Source organism: Pongo abelii, chromosome 11 (assembly GCF_028885655.2).
Source record: "Pongo abelii isolate AG06213 chromosome 11, NHGRI_mPonAbe1-v2.0_pri, whole genome shotgun sequence".
Taxonomy (NCBI): domain Eukaryota; kingdom Metazoa; phylum Chordata; class Mammalia; order Primates; family Hominidae; genus Pongo; species Pongo abelii.
This window is the reverse complement of record NC_071996.2, coordinates 84,271,012-84,294,454: the sequence shown is the minus strand read 5'-3', so window position 1 is coordinate 84,294,454 and position 23,443 is coordinate 84,271,012. Positions and strand designations below refer to the sequence as shown.

The window sequence follows — 23,443 nt, the reverse complement described above, 5'->3', positions numbered from 1 at the left end:
CACATGTTCATTATTAGCTACCCTTATTTTTTAGGGAATGGAAATTTTTAAATTAAAACTAATCAAACTATTTTAGGATAAGCAAGTGAAACAATCTTTTTTTTCAATCGATCACAGAAATATTTTCACTGAAGACAAATTAGACATTTATATAAGCAAACTACAGTGTCATTACCATTCAAATTTTCATATGCATATTCATACTTACATGCATATGAAAGCATTACACATATGTATTCTATAAATATATACAAAACAGTAATGGAAATGTGCTGTACTATTTTGAACATCTTTCTAGTCAGCCCTGCATTTTATTTACTTTTGAGACAGGGTCTCACTCTATTGCCCAGGCTTGAGTGCAGTAGTGTGATCTCAGCTCACTGGAGGCTGGACGTCCTGGGCTAAAGGAATCCTCCTACCTCAGGCCCCCTAGCTGGGACCACAGGAAAGCACCACCATGCCCAGCTTATTTGGTTTATTTTTTTTTTGTTTTTTTTTTTTTTTGTAGAGATGAGGTCTCACTATGTTGCCCAGGCTGGTCTTAAACTCTTGGGCTCAAGTGATCCTCCTGCCTCAGCCTCCCAAAACACTGCGATCACAGGCATTAGCCACTACACTGACCTCTACATTTTAATAGCTGAGTAGCCTTCTGTTATATGAATATACTTTTTTTTTTTAACAGAACCAATACTCCATTATTGTACATTTAGGTTGTTTCCAAGTTTCACTCAAATAATGTTTGGGTAAGTAAGTATTTTTATTTTTTATTATTATTATTATTTTGAGATGGAGTTTCACTCTGTTGCCCAGGCTGAAGTGCAATGGTGTGATCTTGGCTCACTGCAACCTCCGCCTCCTGGGTTCAAGCGATTCTCCTGCCTCCACCTCCTGAGTAGCTGGGATTACAGGTGCACACCATCATGCCTGGCTCATTTTTGTATTTTTAGTAGAGACAGGGTTTCAGCATGTTGGTCAGGCTGGTCTCGAACTCCTGACCCTCTGATCTGCCCACCTCAGCCTCCCAAAGTGCTGGGAATACAGGCCGTGAGCCACCACGCCTGGCCTGGATAAGTATTCTTTTAGCTAAATTGTGCATATTTATTCCCTTAGAGTAAATTCCTGGAAGTAAATTGCTGGATCAAAACCAGGTATATTTTAAAGAATTTTCCTTTTCTACATTAAAAATAATTATAATTCTGATTACAAGAAAGGAAAATTATGGAGCTTCATAAGAAAAAATTAGTCTCATATTTCATATCTCATATTGCATATTTAATAGGTAACCAGTGTTAAATTTGTTGTGTGTTTTCCACTGGGATTTCTTTCTATCTCCTTTAATAAAAGCAGGATCAGATCCCTCAGATTACTTTGTAACTTGCTTTTATTCTACTTTTTCATACCTGTTAGCATGAATGTCTTTCCAGACCAGAATACAGAGATTTCACTTAGTTATTTATGAGCTGCAGAAGATGACTATGATTTATTCAACCATTCTCCTGTTGAAGAGCATGAATATTGCTTCAGATATTTTTGTTATTATAAATATTAGTGCAATTAACATTTTAAAGTCTTTTGATACATATTCCCAACTTGTTCTCCAGCAATTACCATTTTTGCATTCCCACCAGCACTGGGGCTACTTCCCTTTAGCTGCATCACCATTTAGCATTATTTTTGATCTTGTGCCAATCTAAAAGGCAAAAAGTGGTATCTTGTTGTTTTAATTTGCATTTCTTTGATTACTAATTAGATTGAACTTTTTCATGTGTTCATTGGTCAATTTGCATTTCTTCTTTTGTGAAATGCCTGCTTGGGTCTTTTATGTACTTTACCATTAAAGTGTTTTTCTTGATTAAATAGATTATGTAACTGTCATATGTTGCAAATATTTCTGTCCATTTGGCCTTTGCTTATGACTTTTTATGAGTCTTCAGGACTTTAGAGGTCTTTATTAAGTATTCAATAATTTTAATGTTAAATGTATTGATCTCTGTCTTCCTTTGTGTCTTAGGGCTTTTCTATTTAAGGTTACGTAAATTTCTAATCTACAAATATTGGTGTATATTATGAAATAGGGCCCTATTTTTCTTTACAAAAGGTTAGTCAGTTCTAAATCATCCTTTGCTATTTCTAGCGGAGCTTAGATGCCACCATTATCACATCAGTTAATTTTTAAATGTGTAATTGTTTCCTGATCTATTCATTTATCTATTCCTAGATACTTCTATCGTAATAGCTTTGCCAAATATATCTGATAGGGTGTGTACTCTCCCTCATTACTTCATTTATTTATTTATTTATTTATTTAGAGACAGAGTTTCACTCAGTCACCCAGGCTGGAGTGCAGTGGCACGAACTCGGCTCACTGCAACCTCCGCCTCCTGGGTTCAAGGGATTCTCCTGCCTCCACCTCTTGAGTAGCTGAGATTACAGGTGCGTGCCACCACACCTGGCTAATTTTTGTGTTTTTTTTTTTTTATTTTTTTATTTTTAGTAGAGACAGGCTTTCGCCATGGTGGCCAGGCTGGTCTCGAACCTCTGATCTCAGGTGATCTGCCCTTCTCGGCCTCCCAAAATGCTGGGATTACAGGTGTGAGCCACTGCGCCTGGCCCCCTCATTGCTTTTAAAACATTTTCTTACTGTAATATATTTATTCCAAGAGAATTTTCAAATGTTTCATGAGATTCCTTGTCCATTCCTTACATCAGAAAATACCATGGAGATTTTGATTGAAGTTCTATTATAAGTAGTTATTAATAAAGAGAATACTGGCATGGAAAATATGTAATCTTGGAACTTGTTGTATCTCCACTTATTCAATCCTTTGTCTCTCAGTAGATTTTGAATGGCTCTTTATCCCACACGAGCCTAGAATCATTTTGCTAAGTTTATTCCTAGATATAATATGCTAATTGATATGGGAATTTTTTATCTCCATTATACCTTCTTCTTGGGTGTAGACATATTTGTAGCCAGCTTCCTCACTGCATATTTTTTATTAGGCCTAATGGCATTAAGTTTATTATTTTGGATTTTGCAAAAAAAATTATGATAATATCTTTAAATAGTTAGTTTCAACTCCTCCTTTCCCCTTAAATCCATCAATTACTGTCTTTTATTTCACTTTCCTTATGTATTGACTAGAATGCCTAGAATAATTGAATGGTATGAGTAATAATAGGTATTCTTGTCCTGTTTTTGGAAATCCTTCTGGATTTCAGTAAGTGTGATGTTGGCTTTTGGTTTAGTATCTTTAAATTTGCAATTTACAAGATATTTTACATTGGAATAGTCATTGAGTTGTTAAGTAAAGCACAAACATGTTAAATTCAGACTGAAGTACAGGACTTTAATGAAAAGTGAAAAGAGTTTATTTCATCACTTTCATTTTTTCTTTCCCTCAGTGGCTGTTTGTCCCCCTCTACCCCACTCCACCCCCCAGCTTCCTTCTTTTGTGCTCTTATTGTTCTAGGTTTGACTACATAAAAAGAGACTCTAAATTTATATGTGATACAAGAGCATAACTAATATTATAAAATTAGTCTAGAAGAAGTTATTTGCAACCCATATAATAAGGGACTAATTTCAAGATTATTTGAAGGACTTTAAATATTGGTAAGAAAAAAATAGACAACCATTTAGAATAAGGCAAAGCATGTGTAGAGGCAACTCTTAAAAAAAAAAGTGAGCTGGGTGTGATGATGCACACCTATGGTCCCAGTTACTAGGGAGGCTGAGACAGGAGGATCACTTGAGCCCAAGAGTTCAGGGCTGTGGTGTACCACAGTCACACCTGTGAATAACCACTCCACTCTAGACTGGGCAAACATAAGAAGATTGTGTGTCTTAAAGAAAAAGAAATGAAAAGATATTCAGTTTTATTAATTGTTTGACTAGCTGATTTTTGGAAAATACCCACAAATATAACCAAGCCTACAAGTTTTTTTTTAAGGTGGGTAAGAGATACATCTTATCTATATGCATCCACCTATGTGAAGCAGGCACCCAGTAACACCCCTGTGTGGAAGACAAGCTTCCTTAAACTTCACAGGACAGTATTTCCTATGTAGTCCATCATAGGCTGAGGATTTTTCAGGACCTTTGGTAAGCCTGCTTGGTTTCATTCTTGAGGGTAGAGGAAGGGTGTAAGACTTCTCTGGTCTCTCCCAAGCATTTTGGGGACCCTGGCCATAAGCCTACTTGCTCAACAGGTGCAAATGACTGGTAATATGCTGACCAGATGCAAGTGTACCACCGATGATTTGCTGTGACTGAGTTTGGTTTCCTTTGCATGTACTATCCAGCTTTTCGTTCCTAATATATTCTTCCTTAAGGGAACCAGGACTTCTTGGGGAATCCAGATGGGCTTGAAACACTGTTTTTATAAGAGGAGGGCTGTTTTCAAAGACATCTATAGTTCGTAACAAAGGAGTTAGATTGAAGGGACTCTCACTGTTCAGTCTGTGACAAGCATGAGTATTAAAATGGAGACAAGAATTTTAGTTAATTGGAATGTTGAATTTGTAAAAGGCTATAACTTCATAATATGATCAAGGGGAACAAACAATCTAAAATTTGTTAAAGTAGCATTTTCAAAGTGCGGTCCAGGGACTCTCAGGGTTGGTGAGGTCACAACTGTTTTTATATTATTGCTAAGACTGTATTTCACTCTCCTTCTCTCCAAGGATACGGTGGAGTTTTCCAGAAGCTATGGGATATGTGGCGATAGCCTTGCCCTGATGGAGGGTGTGCTTTGTGCTTTGCATTTTTGTCCTTTAAAAATGCTTGGTTTTAATTTTGAATACAATAATTATAGATAGATATAACCTACATAAACCAAAGTTAATTGCGGCCCTCGGTCTTTAAGGGTGCACAGTGGGGCCTGAGATTAAAGAATTTGGGAATTGATGTTCTAGAGAAAAGTTGATCTTACTGATGGGGGTTAATCAATTAGTATTTACTGACCGGGGCAGGACAAACCATTAATTTTATAAAGACACACAGAGCATTTCACTAAAATACTTTTACTCTGATTAAGTGGTGATTTTAGTAATAGTAATGATTGTTTGGTTTTCTGATACCTGAAGGAAAAAGAGCCTGTTGAATTGACACTTTGAGGGTGTTGAGTTTTAGGTCACTGGGTGACTCTAGAAATGGACCAGGAGAAGAACTGAAACTTGAGCTTTCTAAGAAATAGAAGACCTAAAAAATGTTTAGTGTTACCCTATCCCATGACCACAATAATTGAGAAAAAGGCCTTTCCGTTCCCTCTCCCCTACCCTCCCCCTTCTCCCCTACCCTCTCCTCCCCCCTCCCCTCCCCGCTCCCCCTCGTCTTCCTCCTCTCCCTCCCCCCTTCTCTCCCTCACCCCTCCCAACCTTCCCCCTCCTTCTCTGTCCCCCTCCCTCCCTGTCTTCCTCCCTCCCCGCCACTCCCTGTCTTCCTCCCTGTCTTCCTTCCTCCTTGTCTTTCATCCTCCCTTCCTTCCTTCCTTTCCTTCCCGTCTGTCTTTCCTTTTTCTTCTTTCCTTCCTGTCTTCCCTCCTCTCTGTTTGTCCCCTTCTCCTTGTCCCCTTCTCTCTGTCTTGCCTTTCCTTTCCTTCTTTTTCTTTCTCTCTTTCTCTTTCTTTTTCACTCTTCCTTTTTTTAATTTCCCTTTTACTTGCCTTCTCTCTTCTTTCATTCCTTCCGTGCTTTCTTTTTTTTAGTAGTATGTGTACTTTGTGAGCAATCAGACTATAGCTTGCAGAATAGTTGGGAGAGGCCAAAAATGCCCCTGAGAATGCAAGTAAGGAACTTCTTAGTGAGCATATGAACATCCTCACTCCAATCGGAGGGATAACATTGTTCATGCTTCAAGGGCTAAAAAGCTGAGAGAGGGTCTCTGCTCTCTGTTACTTTTAGCATTTGAGTCATTTCTGCATGTATTTCTACTGATTACTTTTTCTCCTATTTTGATTCATATGTTTTCTGCTTCTTTGCTTGTCTAGTGATTTTGGATTAGATGAGTGATATTGTGAATTTTACCGTGCAGAATTGCTGAATTTTTTTTTTTTATTCCTGTAAATATTTTTTGGCATTGTTCTAGGATGTAGTTAAGTTACCTGGAAAAAGTGACATCCTTTTTTTTTTTATTATACTTTAAGTTTTAGGGTACATGTGCTCAATGTGCAGGTTAGTTACATACGTATACATGTGCCATGCTGGTGTGCTGCACCCATTAACTCGTCATTTAGCATTAGGTATATCTCCTAATGCTATCCCTCCCCGCTCCCGACATCCTTTTGAGAGACTTGCTTTTAAGTTTTGTTAGGTGGAATCACAGCAGTCTTTAGTCAGCTCACTAAGGACCAATACTCTTCTAAATACTTACCATAATGTCATATGAATTTCCATGTTTTTCCACTTCGGCTGGTAGGAACACCTGTGTCATCTCTAAGCATTGTTCTGTTAATTCTTCTAGTAGTTCTTATCTGGCTTTGTACATCTGCTGCTCAATACTTTCAGCTAAAGTCTCAAGGGGACCTCTGCAAATCTACAGTGTTCACTGTTCAGCTTTCTCTTCTGTAGTAAATTGCACAGTGAACTCTAGTCCCCTTAGCCTTCCTGAACCCCCAGTTCTCCTTAACTCAGGGAGATCACCAGGCCCCACCAGGATTCCTGTATCTGCCCTGTGACCTGGAGACTCTCTGCAGGCAATAGGTTGGGGCAGTCGTAGGGTCCACTTTGTTTTCCTCCTCTTCGGCTTCACTGTCCTGTGTTACCTGATGTCCAATGTCTGAAAACTACTGTTTCACGTATCTTGTGTGCTTTTGTAGTTTTAGGTGAAAGGTAAAACTAGTTTCTTATTATCCCACATTGGCCAAAGCAGAAGTTTTGGAAGTCTTTTTTTAATGTCTAAAACACTTCTACTTTGAGAGTCAGTTGAAATGGTCTTTTCCACAATAATTATTTTCTGACCTATGGTTTAAAGATAAGTCATGAAAATTTTATGCCACTTTTTTTTTTAAGTCTGATTATGGATAAATTCAGGGGGCTATTTCCTCCTAGATTGACAGAGTTTATAATGTTTCCTACTCACAATAATTGTACTTCTGCTTCCTCTTTGCATGTGTTACTTTAATGGGAATGTATATTTCCTTTTCGTTAAGCCTGCCTTCAACAATCTGTCATAAAGTCACTTCTATTAGTGAATTCTATTTTTTCTGTTACTTTACTCTATCCTTAGTACCAAAGGGCTCCTTGTGTGACACCAATTTATTACTAAAATGTCTCTTTGTTTATGTTCTTGGAATTCTTCATATATTGACTATCCTCAGATGTTGAATGTTGTAGGCCTGTGTGGCAGGGATGCTCTTCCATTTATTCTATTTTAATCTAATTCTTGACAAAATAAACCCAATTTTTCTTTTCTTCCCCTTTCCGTCTCATGTAGGGACTGGCATAAAGGGCAGTCCATAAAATTACAAATGATTAATTTTTTTAGTTTTAACTATTAGTCTTACATTTAAGATATGGACACAATTTTTATTTCTTACCAGTAATTCATTTTATTTTTTTAACTTTTAGGTTCAGGGGTACACGTGCAGGTTTGTTATATAGGTACATTTGTGTCATGTGGGTTTGTTGTACAGATTATTTCATCACCCAGGTATTAAGCCTAGTACCCATTAGTTATTTTTCTTGATCCTCTCCCTTCACCCACTTTCTACCCTCTGGTAAGCCCCAGTGTCTGTTGTTCCCCTCTATGAAACACAATGGTTTTAATTGGAAAATTTAATTTTTTTCAGGTGATTCTAAGTATGACTTGCTATGTAAAGAAGAATTTATTGAACTCAAAGACATATTCTCTGTGAAACTGAAACGGCGTTGTTCTGTTAAACAGCAGAGAAGTGGTACTTTATTAGGAATCACACTCTTCATCTGCTTGAAAAAGGAACAAAATAAACTAAAGAATTCTACACTTGATCTTATTAATTTAAGTGAAGACCACTGTGACGTATGGTTTAGACAGTTCAAGAAAATATTGGCAGGTAAGTACTCCTCATGGGAAATTTTAATCAGCCCAGTTTCCTTGATATAGATGATTAATCTAGACATGTTTTGAGTGAAAACAACTTTAGTGATGTTGAGATAGTTTCTTTCAGTTCCTAGTTTTTGTCGTAAGTGTTGAAATTTGTCAAATACTTTTTCTACATTAATTGAGATAATCATATTTTTCCCTACATCCTGTTAATATGGTATCTTACATTAATTGATTTTCATATGTTTAACATCCTTGCATTCCAGGAATAACTCCCCCATGGCCATGGTGTATAATCTTTTAAAGATGCTATTGAATTTGGTTTGTTAGTATTTTGTTGAGGATGTTTGCATCAATATTCATAAAACATATTGTTCTGTAGTTTTTCTGTACTTTTTATCTGACTTTGGCATCAGGGTAATACTGGCCTCATAGAATGAGTTAGGAAGTAACTCTTGAAATGACTATTTTCATGAAGAAGCTTCAATAATCTGAAATAAAATAAGTAATTTAGTTCACCTGAGAGTTGTTTTTAGAAGCGTATTTATTTTTCTATTAATGTCTCTTTTGAACTGTATAAGAATGTATTCTCCTTCCACTCACACATTGATGCCACGTGTGTATATGTACTCTGTGGCCTGAAAATAAGAATTTTTTGAATAATCTTAAGAGGCCATGCTTTATACTCTGGTAATTGAGAATTACCTATTTCACAGTAGCTTTTTCTAAAGGTTAATTTCCAGAGAAAAGAGAACATGTTTATTAGGATATATCTCTTAATGAATTCAGTGTATCTGAAATTTTTAAATGACATTTTCATATTTTGCATACTAAATAAAATTCATAAGTACAAATATAATGCAATTCATAAGTACAAATATAATGCAATTCATAAGTACAAATATAATGCAATTCATAAGTACAAATATAATTCAATTCATAAGTACAAATATAATGCAATTTGGATTGCTAGAAGTTATCTAGTTAAAATATGATCTTAGGATTTTTTTTTTTTTTGGTCTGAGATTTATGAATCTTGCCTGTTTTTCTGTTAATTCATTTCTTCTTGTTTGCCACATCAATCAGATCAGAGTAGAGGCAGCTTGTATAGTTGATGACACAGTTTAGGGTTAGATGGCACAGGATAGAAATGGGTGCTAGACAAAGAGCAGTCACAGAGCGATGTTAGAAATTTCCAGTTCCAGCATCATTGATCAAGAAAACCATGAGGACCCAAGTTGATCAAAGGCGGCCAGTCAATAAAGTTATGCTCATGGGAGATGAGCTGAAGTGACATTACATTAAAATTGGAAGACCCTCTTACTAAGTAGCTCCATGCTTCCCTGCTAGCCCCTTTGGGGCTTCCAAGAAGACTTGATTATTTCAAGAAGGCAAGAACCCACAGAGGCCGTAGTTTAGTTTATCTCTCTGGAAACATAGAGAATATGTATAATTAAATAAAAGCACTTTAATAGTGACTCCTTTACAGTGTTATTTGAAATTTATGTCAAGTGATTTAAAAAGTAAAAATAAAAATGAAAGTTAATAATTTCAGTGGAAGTAAATTTATTAACATGACCAGGAATACATAAAACTTGAATGGTCTTGTCTATAAAATAAGGATATGTCATTTAATTAGGAGAGTCAAAGCTCTTTCTTGCACTTAAGGTCTGAGGAACTCTTCTCCCATGGGGCTTATGAAGGGCTACACTGAGGCAACTTCTTCAATATATCTCAGCCATAAAACCAAGAGAAAGTAAGAAGCAGAGGACATCACACAAAGCTCAATTCAGTAAAAGCAATTTTATAGGAATAGAGGGACTTGTCAAAAACAAAAACAACAACAAAAACAATGTCCAAATATTTATTCAGCTTAATGAGTGATGTTTTGGTTTGATCTAGGGTTAAAATCTAGACAAATTACAGAGATGAATAAACTACATATCCTTTAGTGTACCATCCTCTGAAAATGTTACTTTTTGAAACTTTGATTTTGATAAGAGCTGGAGGCACTCAGGGAGTCATTCTCTGGCATGGTCTTGGAGTACAGAGTGATTTTGCTGATTAAAAGCAAATAGATTGACTTTTAAAATCAACTCATACAAACAAACTGTTAAAATCTCTAATGAGAGTGAAGAAACCTAACCAAGACTGACTGATACATTACTGCTCCATCTCTGCACCAAAGTGGATTCAGGGAGGCCTGTAGGAGATGCCACCTCCTTATCCTACTCCCCACAAAGACAGTCCTTGGCTATCTTTATCAGACACAAATGAATGGTTGAGGCTCCAAAGCTCTCTACCAATTCTTGTGTTACGCTGGCACGTTTTTAAAATTTTATTTATTTTTTATTTATTTTTGAATGAAGTCTCACTCTGTCACCCTGGCTGGAGTGCAGTGGCGTGATCTTGGCTCACTGCACCCTTTGCCTCCCGGGTTTGAGCAATTCTCCCTGCCTCAGCCTCCCGAGTAGCTGGGATTACAGGCACCCGCCACTACGCCTGGCCAACTTTTGTATTACTTAGTAGAGATGGGGTTTCGCCATGTTGGCCAGGCTGGTCTTGAACTCCTGAGCTCAGGCAATCTGCCCACCTTGGCCTCTCAAAGTGCTGGGATTACAGGCATTAGCCACCGCACCTGGCTGGCACTTCTCTTAAAATTAATATCTCGAGAAGTTTTCTCTTTAAGAATATTCTTTCAATTGCAGGTCCATGTAGTTCTGGTATTCATTAAAGTGCCTATCCCAGGGGTTTTGGTATGTTGTGTTTCAGTTTTCGTGTTTCAATTTTTTTGATTTATGCATTAATTTTGTTTTCTCAGAATTCAGGTGCAGGTTGTTTAGTTTCCATGTATTTGTGTCGTTTTGAGAATTCCTCTTGTTCTTCATTTCTAATTTTATTTCATTATGACACTTGAAATGATTTTGATTTTTTTTGTCTTATTGAGATGTGACTTACGACTATGTGCTCAATGTGGTCAATTTTAGAGAATGTTCCATGTACAGATGTAAAAAATGTATATTTTGTGTTGTTGGGTGGAATATTCTGTAGATGTCTGTCGGGTCCATTTGGTCAAGAGTCTGATTTAAGTCCAGAGTATACCTTTGTTAGTTTTCTGCCACGGTGATCTGTCTGGTGCTGTGAGTGGGGTGCTGAAGTCCCCCACTATTGTTGTATAGCTTTCTTTTTCCATAGGTCTAGTAGTATTTGTTTTATGAACCTGGGTGCTCCAACATTGAGTGCATATTTATTTAGGATAGTTAAATCTTCTGGTTGAATTGAACCCTTTATCATTACATAATGCCCTCCTTTGTCTCTTTTTGATGTTGTTGGTTTAATGTCTGTTTCTTCTCATACAAGTATAGCAACATCTGTTCTTTTTTAATTTTCTATTTGCATGCTAGATCTTTCTCCATCCCTTCACTTTGAGCCCGTGGTTGTCATTACATGTGAGATGGGTCTCTTGAATTCAGCAGAAGGTTAGGTCATTTAAAAAATCTAATTTGCCACTCTATGTCCTTTAAGTGGAGCATTTAGGCCATTTATGTTCTAAGTTAATATTGATATTTGAGGTTTTTGTTCCTATACATTTGATATTTGAGTATTGTTAGGTAGTAGCTTTCTAGTTTGAATTGTGTAATTGCTCTATAAGATCTCTGAGCTTTGTACTTTTGTGTGCTTATATGGTAGCAAGTATTGTTCTTTTGTTTCCATGTTTAGAACTCCTTTGAGTATTACTTGTATGGCAGGTGTGGTGGTAACAAATTCCCTTAGTGTTTGCTTGCCTGGGAAAGACTTTATTTCTCCTTCATTTATGAAGCTTAGTTTGGCAGATTATGAAATTCTTGGCTGGCATTTTTTTTTCTTTAAGGAAGCTAAAAGTAGGCCCCTGATCTCTTCCTGCTTGTAAGGTTTCTGCTGAGAAGTCCTCTATTAGTCTGATGGGATTTCCTTTATAGGTAATTTGGCCCTTTTCTCTAGATGCCTTTCATATTTTTTCTTTGATGTTGACCTTGCATAGTCTAAGGGACTATATTCCTTGGGGATGGTCATCTTGTATCTTGCAGGTTTTTTCTGAATTTCTTGTATCTGGATGTTAACCTCTCTAGCAAGATTAGGGAAATTTTCCTGAATTATTGCCTCAAATATGTTTTCCAATTTGCTTACTTCTTCCTCTTCTCCATCAAGAATGCCAGTAAGTCATAGGTTTGGTTGCTTTACATAATCCTATATTTATCAAAGGCTTTGTTCATTTTTCAGATTATTTATTTTTGTCTAACTGGGTTAATTTGAAAGGCTTGTCTTCAAGCTCTGAAATCTTCTGCTTGGTGTAGTCTGTTGTTAAAGCTTCCAAGTGTTGTTTTCTTTTGTTTTGTTTTTGGATGGAGTCTCACTCTGTTGCCTAGGCTGGAGTGCAGTGGCGTGATCTTGACTCACTGCAACCTCTGCCTCCTGGGTTCAAGTGATTCTCCTGCCTCACCTTCTGAAGTAGGTGACTAATTTTTGTATTTTTAGTAGAGACAAGGTTTTGCCATGTTGGCTGGGCTGGTCTCAAACTCCTGAACTCAGGTGATTTACCCACCTTGGCCTCCCAAAGTGCTGTGATTACAGGTGTGAGCCACCATGCCTGGCCGGCTTCCAAGTGTATTTTGATGTTCCCTTTAGTGAATTTTTCAATTCCAAAAGTTCTATTTGGTTTTATCTTAATATGGCTATCTCATGTTTCATATCCTGCATTGTGTTTCTGGTTTATTTGAAATGGATTTTAAATTTCTCTTGGATCCACTGAATTTCCTTGCAATACATATTTTGTTTTTTTAATCTGTCATTTCAAAGTTTTCAACTTGGTTAGGATCCATTGCTATAGAGCTAGTGCAATTCTTTGGAGGTATGAAGACACTCTTTTTGTAGTGTTGGAGTTCTTGGGCTGATTCCTTCTTATCTGAGGGAGCTGTTGATTCTTATTTTTGAATTTCCTATTGGTTGGGCGGGACTTAAACTTTTTTTTTCCCCTTAAGGGTATGACTATGGTGTATGTTGTGTGTGATGATTCGACTTTGTTTCTGGGTGCTTTCAGGGGGCCAAGGCTCTTTATGGATTCCTTGGGTGTGGTAGCTTTCTTAGATGCTGCTTGTTGTAGCAATGTATTGGATTTGTGAGCTGACACTCTATCTCGTGTGGGGCTGAGGGTGCAGACATCTCAGGAAGCTTATTTTGTGGAGTAGTGCTAAGCCTTTCTGGTAGCGGGCTTTTTATTTGATAGTACAGTTCAGGCTGCAATCCAGTAGGTGGCACTTAAAAAATAAGAGCCAGCTTGCCCTCAGTTAGGCTGATGTCCAGTAGAAGCACCTGTCCTGACAGGGGAGTGGCAGGAAGAGATTGTGTTGGTGTGTGCTGAGGCCTTTGGGGTCACTGGTTAAGGGGAGATGGGGGGAGGTGCACTAGCTCCTCATCCAGTGCTGGCAGGAATGTGATCTGCTTTTCTATCATACTCCGTCACAGGGCTCATGACCTTCAGTTCATAAAGATTTTTTCCTTGGGTTCCCAGCCGTAGTCTGGCTGTAGGTTAGGCATATGCCCCTCTGAAGGCAACCACCAAAATGGTCTTGGGGCAGAGCCTCTTCCCCCAGTCTAGGGCAGGCAACTCCATGACTTGTATGTCCTCCATTGCTGGGACACTGCTGCTCTGTGTAGGGATGGGGAGTTGGGCCCCACCCTTTATGTAAGCCTAAGTGGCATTCTCACTTTCAGCAGGGGTGGAGCCATCTTGAAAACCATGAAAAACTCTTTCTTCGAGTACCTGTGCTGGCCCCCAGTGGGAAGAACCACTGCTGCGTCTTCAACAGTGTACGGGGTGGGAAGGTATTGCCACAGATGACCCCGTCTCCATATCCATTCCTTGACATGGTGTTGCCACCTTTAGCGCTTGGCACTGTGCCCACCTTTCCTTTGTCCCAAAGGGGTTTTGGCAAGTTGTGCCCCTCTCGCTTATAGGTGGCCTACACTGGGGGGGGTTAGATCTCTAGAGGTTCCATAGCTCCCTGGGAACTTGATGGCCCCCTGGGCTTTTCAAAGTCAGAACAGGTTATGAGGTATGTTTGCAGGGGATCTGGTGCTACAGAGACTCAAGGGTGGAGAATCCCTGGGCAGAGCAGAGGCCCACCACTGGTGCACAAGCAATATGGTGGCCACCATCTCATTTTGGGTCTGAGGGGAGTATGGGAACCCCTGCAGGAGCTGGCCACCCAGTTCTCTATCCCTGGGAAATTCCTAAATTGCCACCAATAACATTGCCCTGGGTCACAAGGGTGGGGCCTTGAGTTCTCTGGGGGTTGATCTCTGCCAGACTCTGGCTACTTTTCCTTTCTGCACCCCAGCTTCTTCTCATGGGCACTCCAAAAGGTCCTGGCTCTCTTTCCCCAGTTTTCCATTAGAAACTTGTCCATTTGACAGTAACTTTGATCTTCTTTCTAAGAGGAGCTGGCATCCAAGGTCTGTGGTCAGCTATGTTGGAAAAAAGAAGGAGAAAAAAACTAGTTTGTATTAAATTCTGAAAGACTAGTGGCACTGGTTAACTCTTTAAAGGATTGTTAACAAAAGAAAATCTTTTTAAACCAAACTCCTAATTTTATCAGAATTGTAACTGAAAATATAAATGTATGAAAACATAGGTATTATGTAAAATTTGCTCAATAAAAGAATAGGAAAAACTACTATTTATCTTGGACTTGTGACAGCATGTTAGTTTGACATTTGAACCCTTTCTACTCTAGTAAGTAGTGGTGGGAAAAATTCATTGTAGGAGTCTGCAGACATAACAAACTATCATTAGACTGCCAAGACCTCCACATAATAGAGCAAGCAGAGAATGTCAAATAAGTATGTTAAAAATGATCAAAAAAAGATAAATTGAAAACATAAATAGGGTGCTATCAAAAAAGGATAGCATTTATGTTATGACATATGTACACATGAATATCACTTTTTAGAATTTCATCCTTCTTAGGACTTATTCCTGAGTCCGAGGATTGAGAGGTTCTGATAAAATAGGTCTCAGTGGGTTCCAGGCATGGGCTTTCTTTAAAAGTCTCTCCAGGGATTCTAATGTGTTGCCAGGACCAAGAACCATGGATAGCCAAGATCTCAGCAGCGCAGTTTGATTGAATGAACTTATGTAGAACCCTGAATGCCACACTTAACCAAAGAAACCTTTCTAGGGATTAATTATAGGTGACAGAACATGCTATAGTCTTATTAAATATTATTAAAAGTTAACCAATACCCATTCCTGATTCATGTAAAATTCTCACTTATTTTCCAAGAGTTTTACTGTATGACTGGTTTATGGGATCCTTGGAAAAGGTTGACAGACATGGCAAAGGTTCCTGCAATGTTTCTCTTTGTCCATCAACAGCCCTAGCTCATAACCTCTACCCTTTCAGCTAAAAGCAATTAGCTCTTCAGAAATGATTCATTCTATTTATACTTGGGATAAGTAACATCAGGCAGTCTTCCCTAGGGCTTCTCACGGGCCCTGGTGGCATTTTTATTCTAAGGGAGGGTTATATTTTTACATGTAATTGGTCATAATTATACTAAAAACAAGTAATTGGTGTCTTATACAATAAAATTATATTTCTGCTTTAGTCATTGACAGAGTACCCTAAGAATAGGAGTTAAGAAGTATATTCATTGTCATCTTATTTCTGATATATTTCAAATTCTTTTGCTAGGAAAAAGCCCTTTTAACTGTGCTTTGTATAACAAAACTTCTTCGGAGAAACAATTTAGATAAACTTTGTCAGATCTTATGTGATTATATTCAAAATGCTAATTGAAGGTTCTCTAAACATTTTCAGTGATATGTTGAATTAAGTTTTCATGCTGTTAAATAAGTTAACATTTCTTCCTTTACTAAAGTCATTATTATAAAAATTTAAATCCTAATGATTAATGGCTGATGTTTATTAAGCATTTAGTATGTACCATTTTTTTGATAGCAGCTTTTATGAATTATCTCATTAAATCTTCATAATAGTAGCATCAAGAACTACAAATATGTTTTCATGTAAGAAGGGAAATAAAATTATGAGTTTTGCTGTGAGGTTTGAAGAATGAAAACAATGCATGACTTAGAAAATAGTATAATTAAGTGAATTTTATTATTATCATTATCATCTCTTAGTTTATAAATGAAAAAACTAAGGCTTACATAATGTAAAAGTCAGTTAACAAGGTTAAACAACTGGTAGGTGGTAGAGGAGCTGGAAATAAATCTGTACATGTCTGAATCTGGAGCAGGAACCCTTAACTGATGTGTCATTCCAGCAGGTCATCAGTTACTCTACAATACCTATTAAGTATACTTTATTTACTATATTTAGATTTATAGTAGATTTAGACTCTACTGTAAAAACATGGACTTCAGACACCTGTTAGACAGTATCCATATCATTTTGTTTGAAAGTTGTCCCGCTCTAGTGTTCTTTTCTAATCATGATGATTCAGAACTCTAAACTCTTGAAGCAGGGCAACCCTTAGGGTCAGCATTAATAATTTCTCAATACTTAAAAAAGTTTCCTCATGACTGTTGCTATTATTGAGATTTCTCAAATGTCTTGGCCTGAATTGGGTGTGCACTATGAAAAAAAAATGGCAGACATTTATTTTTGTTAACCTAAAGGAATTTTAAAAACACATATAAACACACTGGTTTGTGACAGATTACCAGGCTTTATGTTTAGCAGGGTTTCCTAAGCAAAACACAAATTCTGTAAATCTACAGACAGATAAAACATTGACTCAATCCTTAGATGAGAGTATAATGGATTATCACTTAATAACTTTTGTCACTGAAAGTAAATGATGTAAAAAGTAATAAAGTTCAACTCTCACAGTATGAATAAATAGGAAATACATAATATTTTAAATTAGGCAACAAATCATTAAGCCCCCAGCATTCATTAGACTATCATTAATGATAAAATTGTGTGGTATTTATACAGATATTATATGTAACTCCAGGAATTTTGTTATAATTGTGTATGAATATATTTGTTGTTTGAGGCAGGTAGTTGGATATTTGCAGCGGCTATATGCTGAAGCATTCTGGTAATAGTTTTCAAATCAACCATTTTTTTCTCCTTGTCGATTACCTTTAAAGCAAAAGCACCTTTTTTTACTATATTTTTTGAAAAAATACATTAGTTGTAAAATTATATATTTTGAAAAAGTTCACTTTCTGTTTTTACTAGTTTCACACCTTTGTTATTTTTTCAATGGAAAGAGCAGAGATAGGCAAAGGCGAAGCCTGTGTGTGTGGTTGGGTTCCTGGGCCCTTCATAGCATCTAATGCCAAGCTGTGTTCTCTTTTGTGTCAGTGCCTTCCCACTTGCTAATTATGTGACAGAGCTAGGGACTTCCCTCTGTCTAGTATGCCCCCCATCTCTTGTTTGCCTAGTGAAGTCTGGTTTGAAGCTCAAGGTCTGATACAAACCAGGTGATCCTCTGCAAAAAAAAACTGTACCTGAGCAAACGACGCACTTACTCTTTTATATGTTCCTGGCACTGCTGATACTCTGATAGAAAACATCATCACTTAATGCTAACTGTGGGCTCACAAAGGGGATACTTTAACTGTAAGAAGACTGTAACTCTTCTTAGCACAGAGATTAGTAAGTACTTGAAACAGAGTTTCACATATAATAAGTGTTCAATAAATTTTATGTTTTATTTCTAACACTTGGCACAGTGCCTAGCTCAATAAATGTTGGTGAAGTGAACTGAGTATACTGCTTATCTGTTATGTGGTAGGCATTATTCTAGTTGCTTCTGTTATAAACCAACTCATTTAATCCTTATCACAGCACTTTTATTGTGGTCAATATATTTTAATCCTCACAGATGGCTAAGGAAACAGTACTATGAGAGATTGGTTGACTTGCTTTGGGTAAGGTGCTTAGAAAGTGGTAGAACAAGATTCCTATCCAGGCCTTCTGATTCAAAAACACATTCTTTTTTTTTTTTTTTTTTTTTTTTTAGTAGTGTTTTCTGGAAAGGCAGGGTATAACTGACTGTGCTGTGTATTTGGGACTAAGTATATTATTGTCAAGTATATTAAAAATGTCACAACACTGGAAAGGAGTCCATCAATGGGCTATGCAGGTTGAAGGATTTATAGATGAGAAACTGATAAATTTGGTTAGCAAGGAAAGCCATCAAGTTGTGAACCCTTTATATTGGCAAAAGAGAGGGTCCTTTGAAATCTAAGGGAACAGAACTTTCTTTCCTGTTCTCCAAGTTTGGAGCAGAATAGGTAAGCTCCAGACAGTCTAATGCCCAAATTTTACCAGTGATGTTTTAGTTTTGTTTTTTTTTTTTCCAAAAGGAAAATGATGTAATTCTTCATATACTTCTGAATTGTCTATCTTTTCAAAAATAGAAATTTTCATTTTGCAGTACATACAGAATCAAAAGACTTTCAAGTCCTAACTCCACAAATGTTTATTTTGAAGTCTTTAAACTGTTTACCACGGATATTAGTAAATCTGTCAGAAATGAGGTGACTTACTTATCCTTCCCCCACCAGATATGTGTGAAGGATGATTACACTAGATAGCATGGATGGGTCCTCTATTTATCTCTTTTTACTTGAATGGAAAATACATCATTCAGATTAATCAATTAGTCATTGTGACTGATAGAATTTTTATATGGATAATCTGGGTTTGGTTCCTAGCTTTACCACTTACTTGGGGTCTTTATGTCTTCTATGGTCTCCTGTTTGTAAAGGGAAGTTGATAATGCCAATCTAGCCAGGTTATTGAGATGCTTAAATATGTAATGTATGCAAAGCAGCAGGTACTCAATAAAGGGTAACTCTTAGTATTATTGCATAGCTCTCCAGGTATGTATTGAGCTTCTATAGAATCCATAGCCCCAAACTCTTTAGCCCTTTGAGACCAAGATTAAGCATTGTCTTTCCAGAGGAGAGGGTGAGAGAGATTGCCATTATACTAATAGAATTCATCATTATCACCATCATCATCATCATCATGATTTCTTGGTGTGTCATGGAATGTACTGCGTTTCACATTACCAACAGATGTTAATTTTCACAACATTTCTGAGACAAGAAACTATGATTACATTTTACAGATAAGGTCATGCAGCTATAAAGTCATGAAACTGGGATTCAAACTCAGGCAGTCTGTCCCCACAGCCCATGTTCTTAACCCACCATGCTCTCCTGACACTTGAAAAGTTAGGAGGCATACTCCATAGCCTGTAATGTTGCTGCAAAGGGAATCTAATTTTAAATCCAGTGAAGTTTATTAGTTGCTGTCTTTGATATGCCATTCAGATTGTGCTATCCTTATGACGCCTATCTTGGTTGTATATGTAACTGGGCATCAAATATATAAATACTCAAAAAGTGATAGGTGCCAATAAAATATTTTACAGTTAATACTTATGTAATCTGTGTTCTATATGTTTGAGGGCTGGTTCTAAAATACTGCTCTATATTTGACTTTTAGTTAAACAGTAAGCTTTGCTCATATTAATTCTACAGTTGATACCAGTCTCATATTGCTAACATGTCTGTAAATAACAGTTGAAATTGATCTGGCAATTTTAGAGCTATCAGACCCAGGAGATGAGAGAAACATTTAAAATGTTTATAACATTAAATCAGCTGAGTCAAGAGAGAGAAAGAGAAAGATGATTCAGATTTCTTGTACTGGTGGATGTAAGTGCTTGGAACTGAAATAAAGGAGAAGGTGTAGGGAGGGAGAAAGATAAAAAAATCTTCCCTTTACACAAGTTGAAATTGAGTTTCCTTTGAGATATAGAGGTGAAGACATTTTAAGAAACTCCTTAAAACTCTCTAATGTGGTTTTTCAACCTGTTTCCATCAATTTGGCAACATATCCTCCCTTTTCGGCACAACAGAATATTCTAGGTTTATCTCACGTCTTCCTTGCCCCAGCCCAGGAATCAGCCATTTCTCTAAGAAACTGTGGTTCGTTTTGGTGGCGAACAGTATTGGGAAACCAAGATCTGGGAGCTAAATATACTCTTAGTGGTTAGGAGGTCATAACTTGTAGACTCTTGCAGCTGACGGAGTTAGGACATATTTATTAGAAATCGTGAGTTTATATTGATCTTGCTAGGATCTATCCAATCCTACAAGATTCTTCCCTGTGTCTCTCCTTTCTATTTGTGTATCCTTTCTTCCATATTAAGAACTGTGGCTCCCAACAACAAGGCATGTGCCCATTTGCCCAATCGTATGATGTATAAAAACTACTTTGAGAAAAGTGGCAGCCAAACCACTGAGAAAAATAAACTTGCTGAAATGAGTTCAAGATTTATTGGCAGCTCTTTTTTTGGCCCCTAGACTGGAAGTATATGTTTCAAGTATTGTGTTAAAAAATTATTTGGGTTAGCTTTTTCCACCCTTCGTAATAGTAATATTATTTACTTGAAATACAGTTGGCTTTGTTTCTATATTCAGTTTTTTTCTATCTTCATTAATTTCATTATATATATTTAATATGTAGGACATTAACATGTTTCCAAAAGAAGAAATCACTCCTTCCTGTATCATTTCCACCTCATCTCTCTTACCCCTTATAGGTAACCAATTGCACTGGTTTCTGGTTTATCTTACTTATATTCCTATTTGAAAAGTTACTATATATATGTATGTTTTTTAAATTTTTATATTTTTTTACACAGAAAGTAACGTTCAGTATGTACTTTGCCACTTTCCTTTTAAACTTAACAGTGTATACTGGAAATCACTCCATATCATGTCACAGAGAGCTTCCTTATAAATTTTATATTTTTTAATAGCTGTATAAGACTTCATTGTGTTGTCTGTACCATATTTTTTTTTCTTTTATTATTATTATTATACTTTAGGTTTTATGGTACATGTGCCCAATGTGCAGGTAAGTTACATATGTATACATGTGCCATGCTGGTGCGCTGCACCATATTTTATTCACTTCCCCATGTGTGGACATTTTGACTGTTTCTAGTATCTGCGATTACTAATAATGCTGCAGTAAACTTTGTGCATATCGTACGTTGGTAAATTTCTAGACATGGATTTCTGGGTTAAAGGTTAAGCACATGTGTAGTTTTGTTAGATATTGATAAATTCCTTTCCATGGGGTTTATATCATTTTAAAAAAATTTACCAGCAACGTATAAAAGTGTCCATTACTTCAAAGCCTCACCAACAGATTGTATGTTTTAAGTACTTTTATGTTTTAGAATTTTTCCAATGCGATAGGTAAACAATGGTATATCAATATAGTTTTAATTTACATTAAAGTTCAGCATCTTTTCAAGTTCAGCTAGTCTCAGGGCTATTCTTAATATCTTGTGAATTGTCTTCATATTATTTTCCCATATTCCATAATACTTTTGGTCTTTTTCCTCCTCAATTCTGAGAAGTTCTTTATATTTCAGGAATATTAGCCATTTTATTTGATATGTTACAAATATTTTTCTCCCAATATATAACTTTTCTCTTATAATGATTTTTTTTCATGCAAAGTTTTTAATTAAAACCTTTTATGGGCCCAGGTGCAGTGGCTCACACCTGTAATTCCAGCACTTTGGAAGGCTGAGGTGGGCAGATCATTTAAGGCCAGGCGTTCGAGACCAGCCTGACCAACACAGTAAAACCCTGTCTCTACTAAAAATAGAAAAAAATTAGCTGGGCTTGGTGGCACATGCTTGTAATCCCAGCTACTCAGGAGGCTGAGGCATGAGAATCACTTGAACCCAGCGGGTGGAGGTTGCAGTGAGTCAAGATCGTGCCACTGCACTCCAGAGTGGGCAACAGAGTGAGACTCTGTATCAAAATTAAATAAATATATAAACAAAACCATTATGGGCCAGATGCAGTGGCTCATCCCTATAATCTCAGCACTTTGGGAGGTCAAGGTGGTTGAATCATTTGTGCCAAGGAACTGGACAGACCAGCCTGGGCAACGTGGGAAAACCCTGTCTCTACAAAAAAAAAAAAAAAAAAAAAAAAAAAAAAAAAAATTAGCTGGGTGTGGTAGCATGCACCAATAGTCCCAGTTATTCAGGCCGGTCACGTGAGCCTGGGGAGGTCGAGGCTGCAGTGAGCAGTGATTGTGCCATTGCACTCCAGCCTAGGCAACAGAGTGAGACCGTTTCTCTAAATACATACATACATACGTACCTTTTATGGAGTTAAATTTACACACTTTTTCTTTATTGGCTCTGGCTTTTGCATTGTACTAAGACTTTCTTTACACTCAACTTATAGATAAATTCACCCATGTTTTCTTCTACTACTTGCACAGTTGAATTTTAGATCTCTAGTCCATTTGGAGTTTATTTTTTGTATGGTAGAAGGTATTGATCCTATCTTTTTCCAAATAGTTGTTACCCAGTTGTCCCAAAACAAGTTATTGAAAAGTCCATCTTTGTCCCAGATAGACTGGAACAAAATGAATTAAAGACTTAAATATAAAGATTTTTACTTGTGTATCCTTTCTTCCTAGAAAGAAAACATAGGCGGAAAGCTTCATGCCATTGAATACTTCATGCCATTGGTATGGCAATATTTCTATTACAAAAGGTGGAAAAAGCTAACCCAAGTAACTTTTGAACACAGTACTTGAAATATATACTTTCAGTCTAGGGGGCCAAAAAAGAGCTGCGAATAAATATTGAACTCATTTCAGCAAGTTTACTTTTCTTAGTGGTTTGGCTGCCACTTTTCTGAAAGTAGTTTTTATACATCATACAATTGGGCAAATGGGCAGATGCCTTGTTGTTGGGAGCCACAGTTCTTAATATGGTAGAAAGGATACACAAATAGAAATATTTATATTTAAGTCTGGCAATCATTTTTAAGATGTGAACTTGAACAGGCAACAAAAGCAAAAATAGTACGTTGGATTACATCAAACCTAAAAGCTCTGCACAGCAAAGGAAACAGTCAATTGAGTGAAGAGACAACCTATGGAATGGGAGAAAATACTTCTAAGCCACGCATCTGACAGAGGGTTAATATCCAAGGTATATAAAGAACTGCAACAACTCAATAGCAAGAAAACAAATAACATGAATAAAAAATGAGCAAAGGATCTGAATAGACGTTTCTCGAAAGAAGACATACCAATGGACGACATGAAAAAATGCTCAGCATCACTAACAATCAGGGAAATGCAAATTAAAACCACAGTGAGATATCGCCTCATACTTGTTAGAACGGCTGTTATCAGAAAGACAAAAGATAAGTATTGGTGGGGTGTGGAGAAAAAGGAACTCTAGCACACTGTTAGTGACAGTGTAAATTAGTATAGCCATGATGGAAAGAGAATGGAGGTTCCTCAAACAGTTTAAAGTAGAACTACCATATGATCC

At 36.9% G+C, this 23,443-nt stretch overlaps 1 protein-coding gene across 2 annotated transcripts in view; it reads left to right on the top strand.

Annotated features, from left to right (window-relative positions):
* CERKL (ceramide kinase like) overlaps window positions 1–23,443 on the top strand; it is a 121,324-nt gene that overhangs the window by 45,117 nt on the left and 52,764 nt on the right. For both annotated transcript variants that reach the window (XM_024243605.3, XM_024243604.3), the window contains exon 2: window positions 7,791–8,033. In XM_024243605.3, the coding sequence (XP_024099373.1) occupies window positions 7,791–8,033 (243 nt within the window). The remainder of the gene's footprint in view (window positions 1–7,790; window positions 8,034–23,443) is intronic.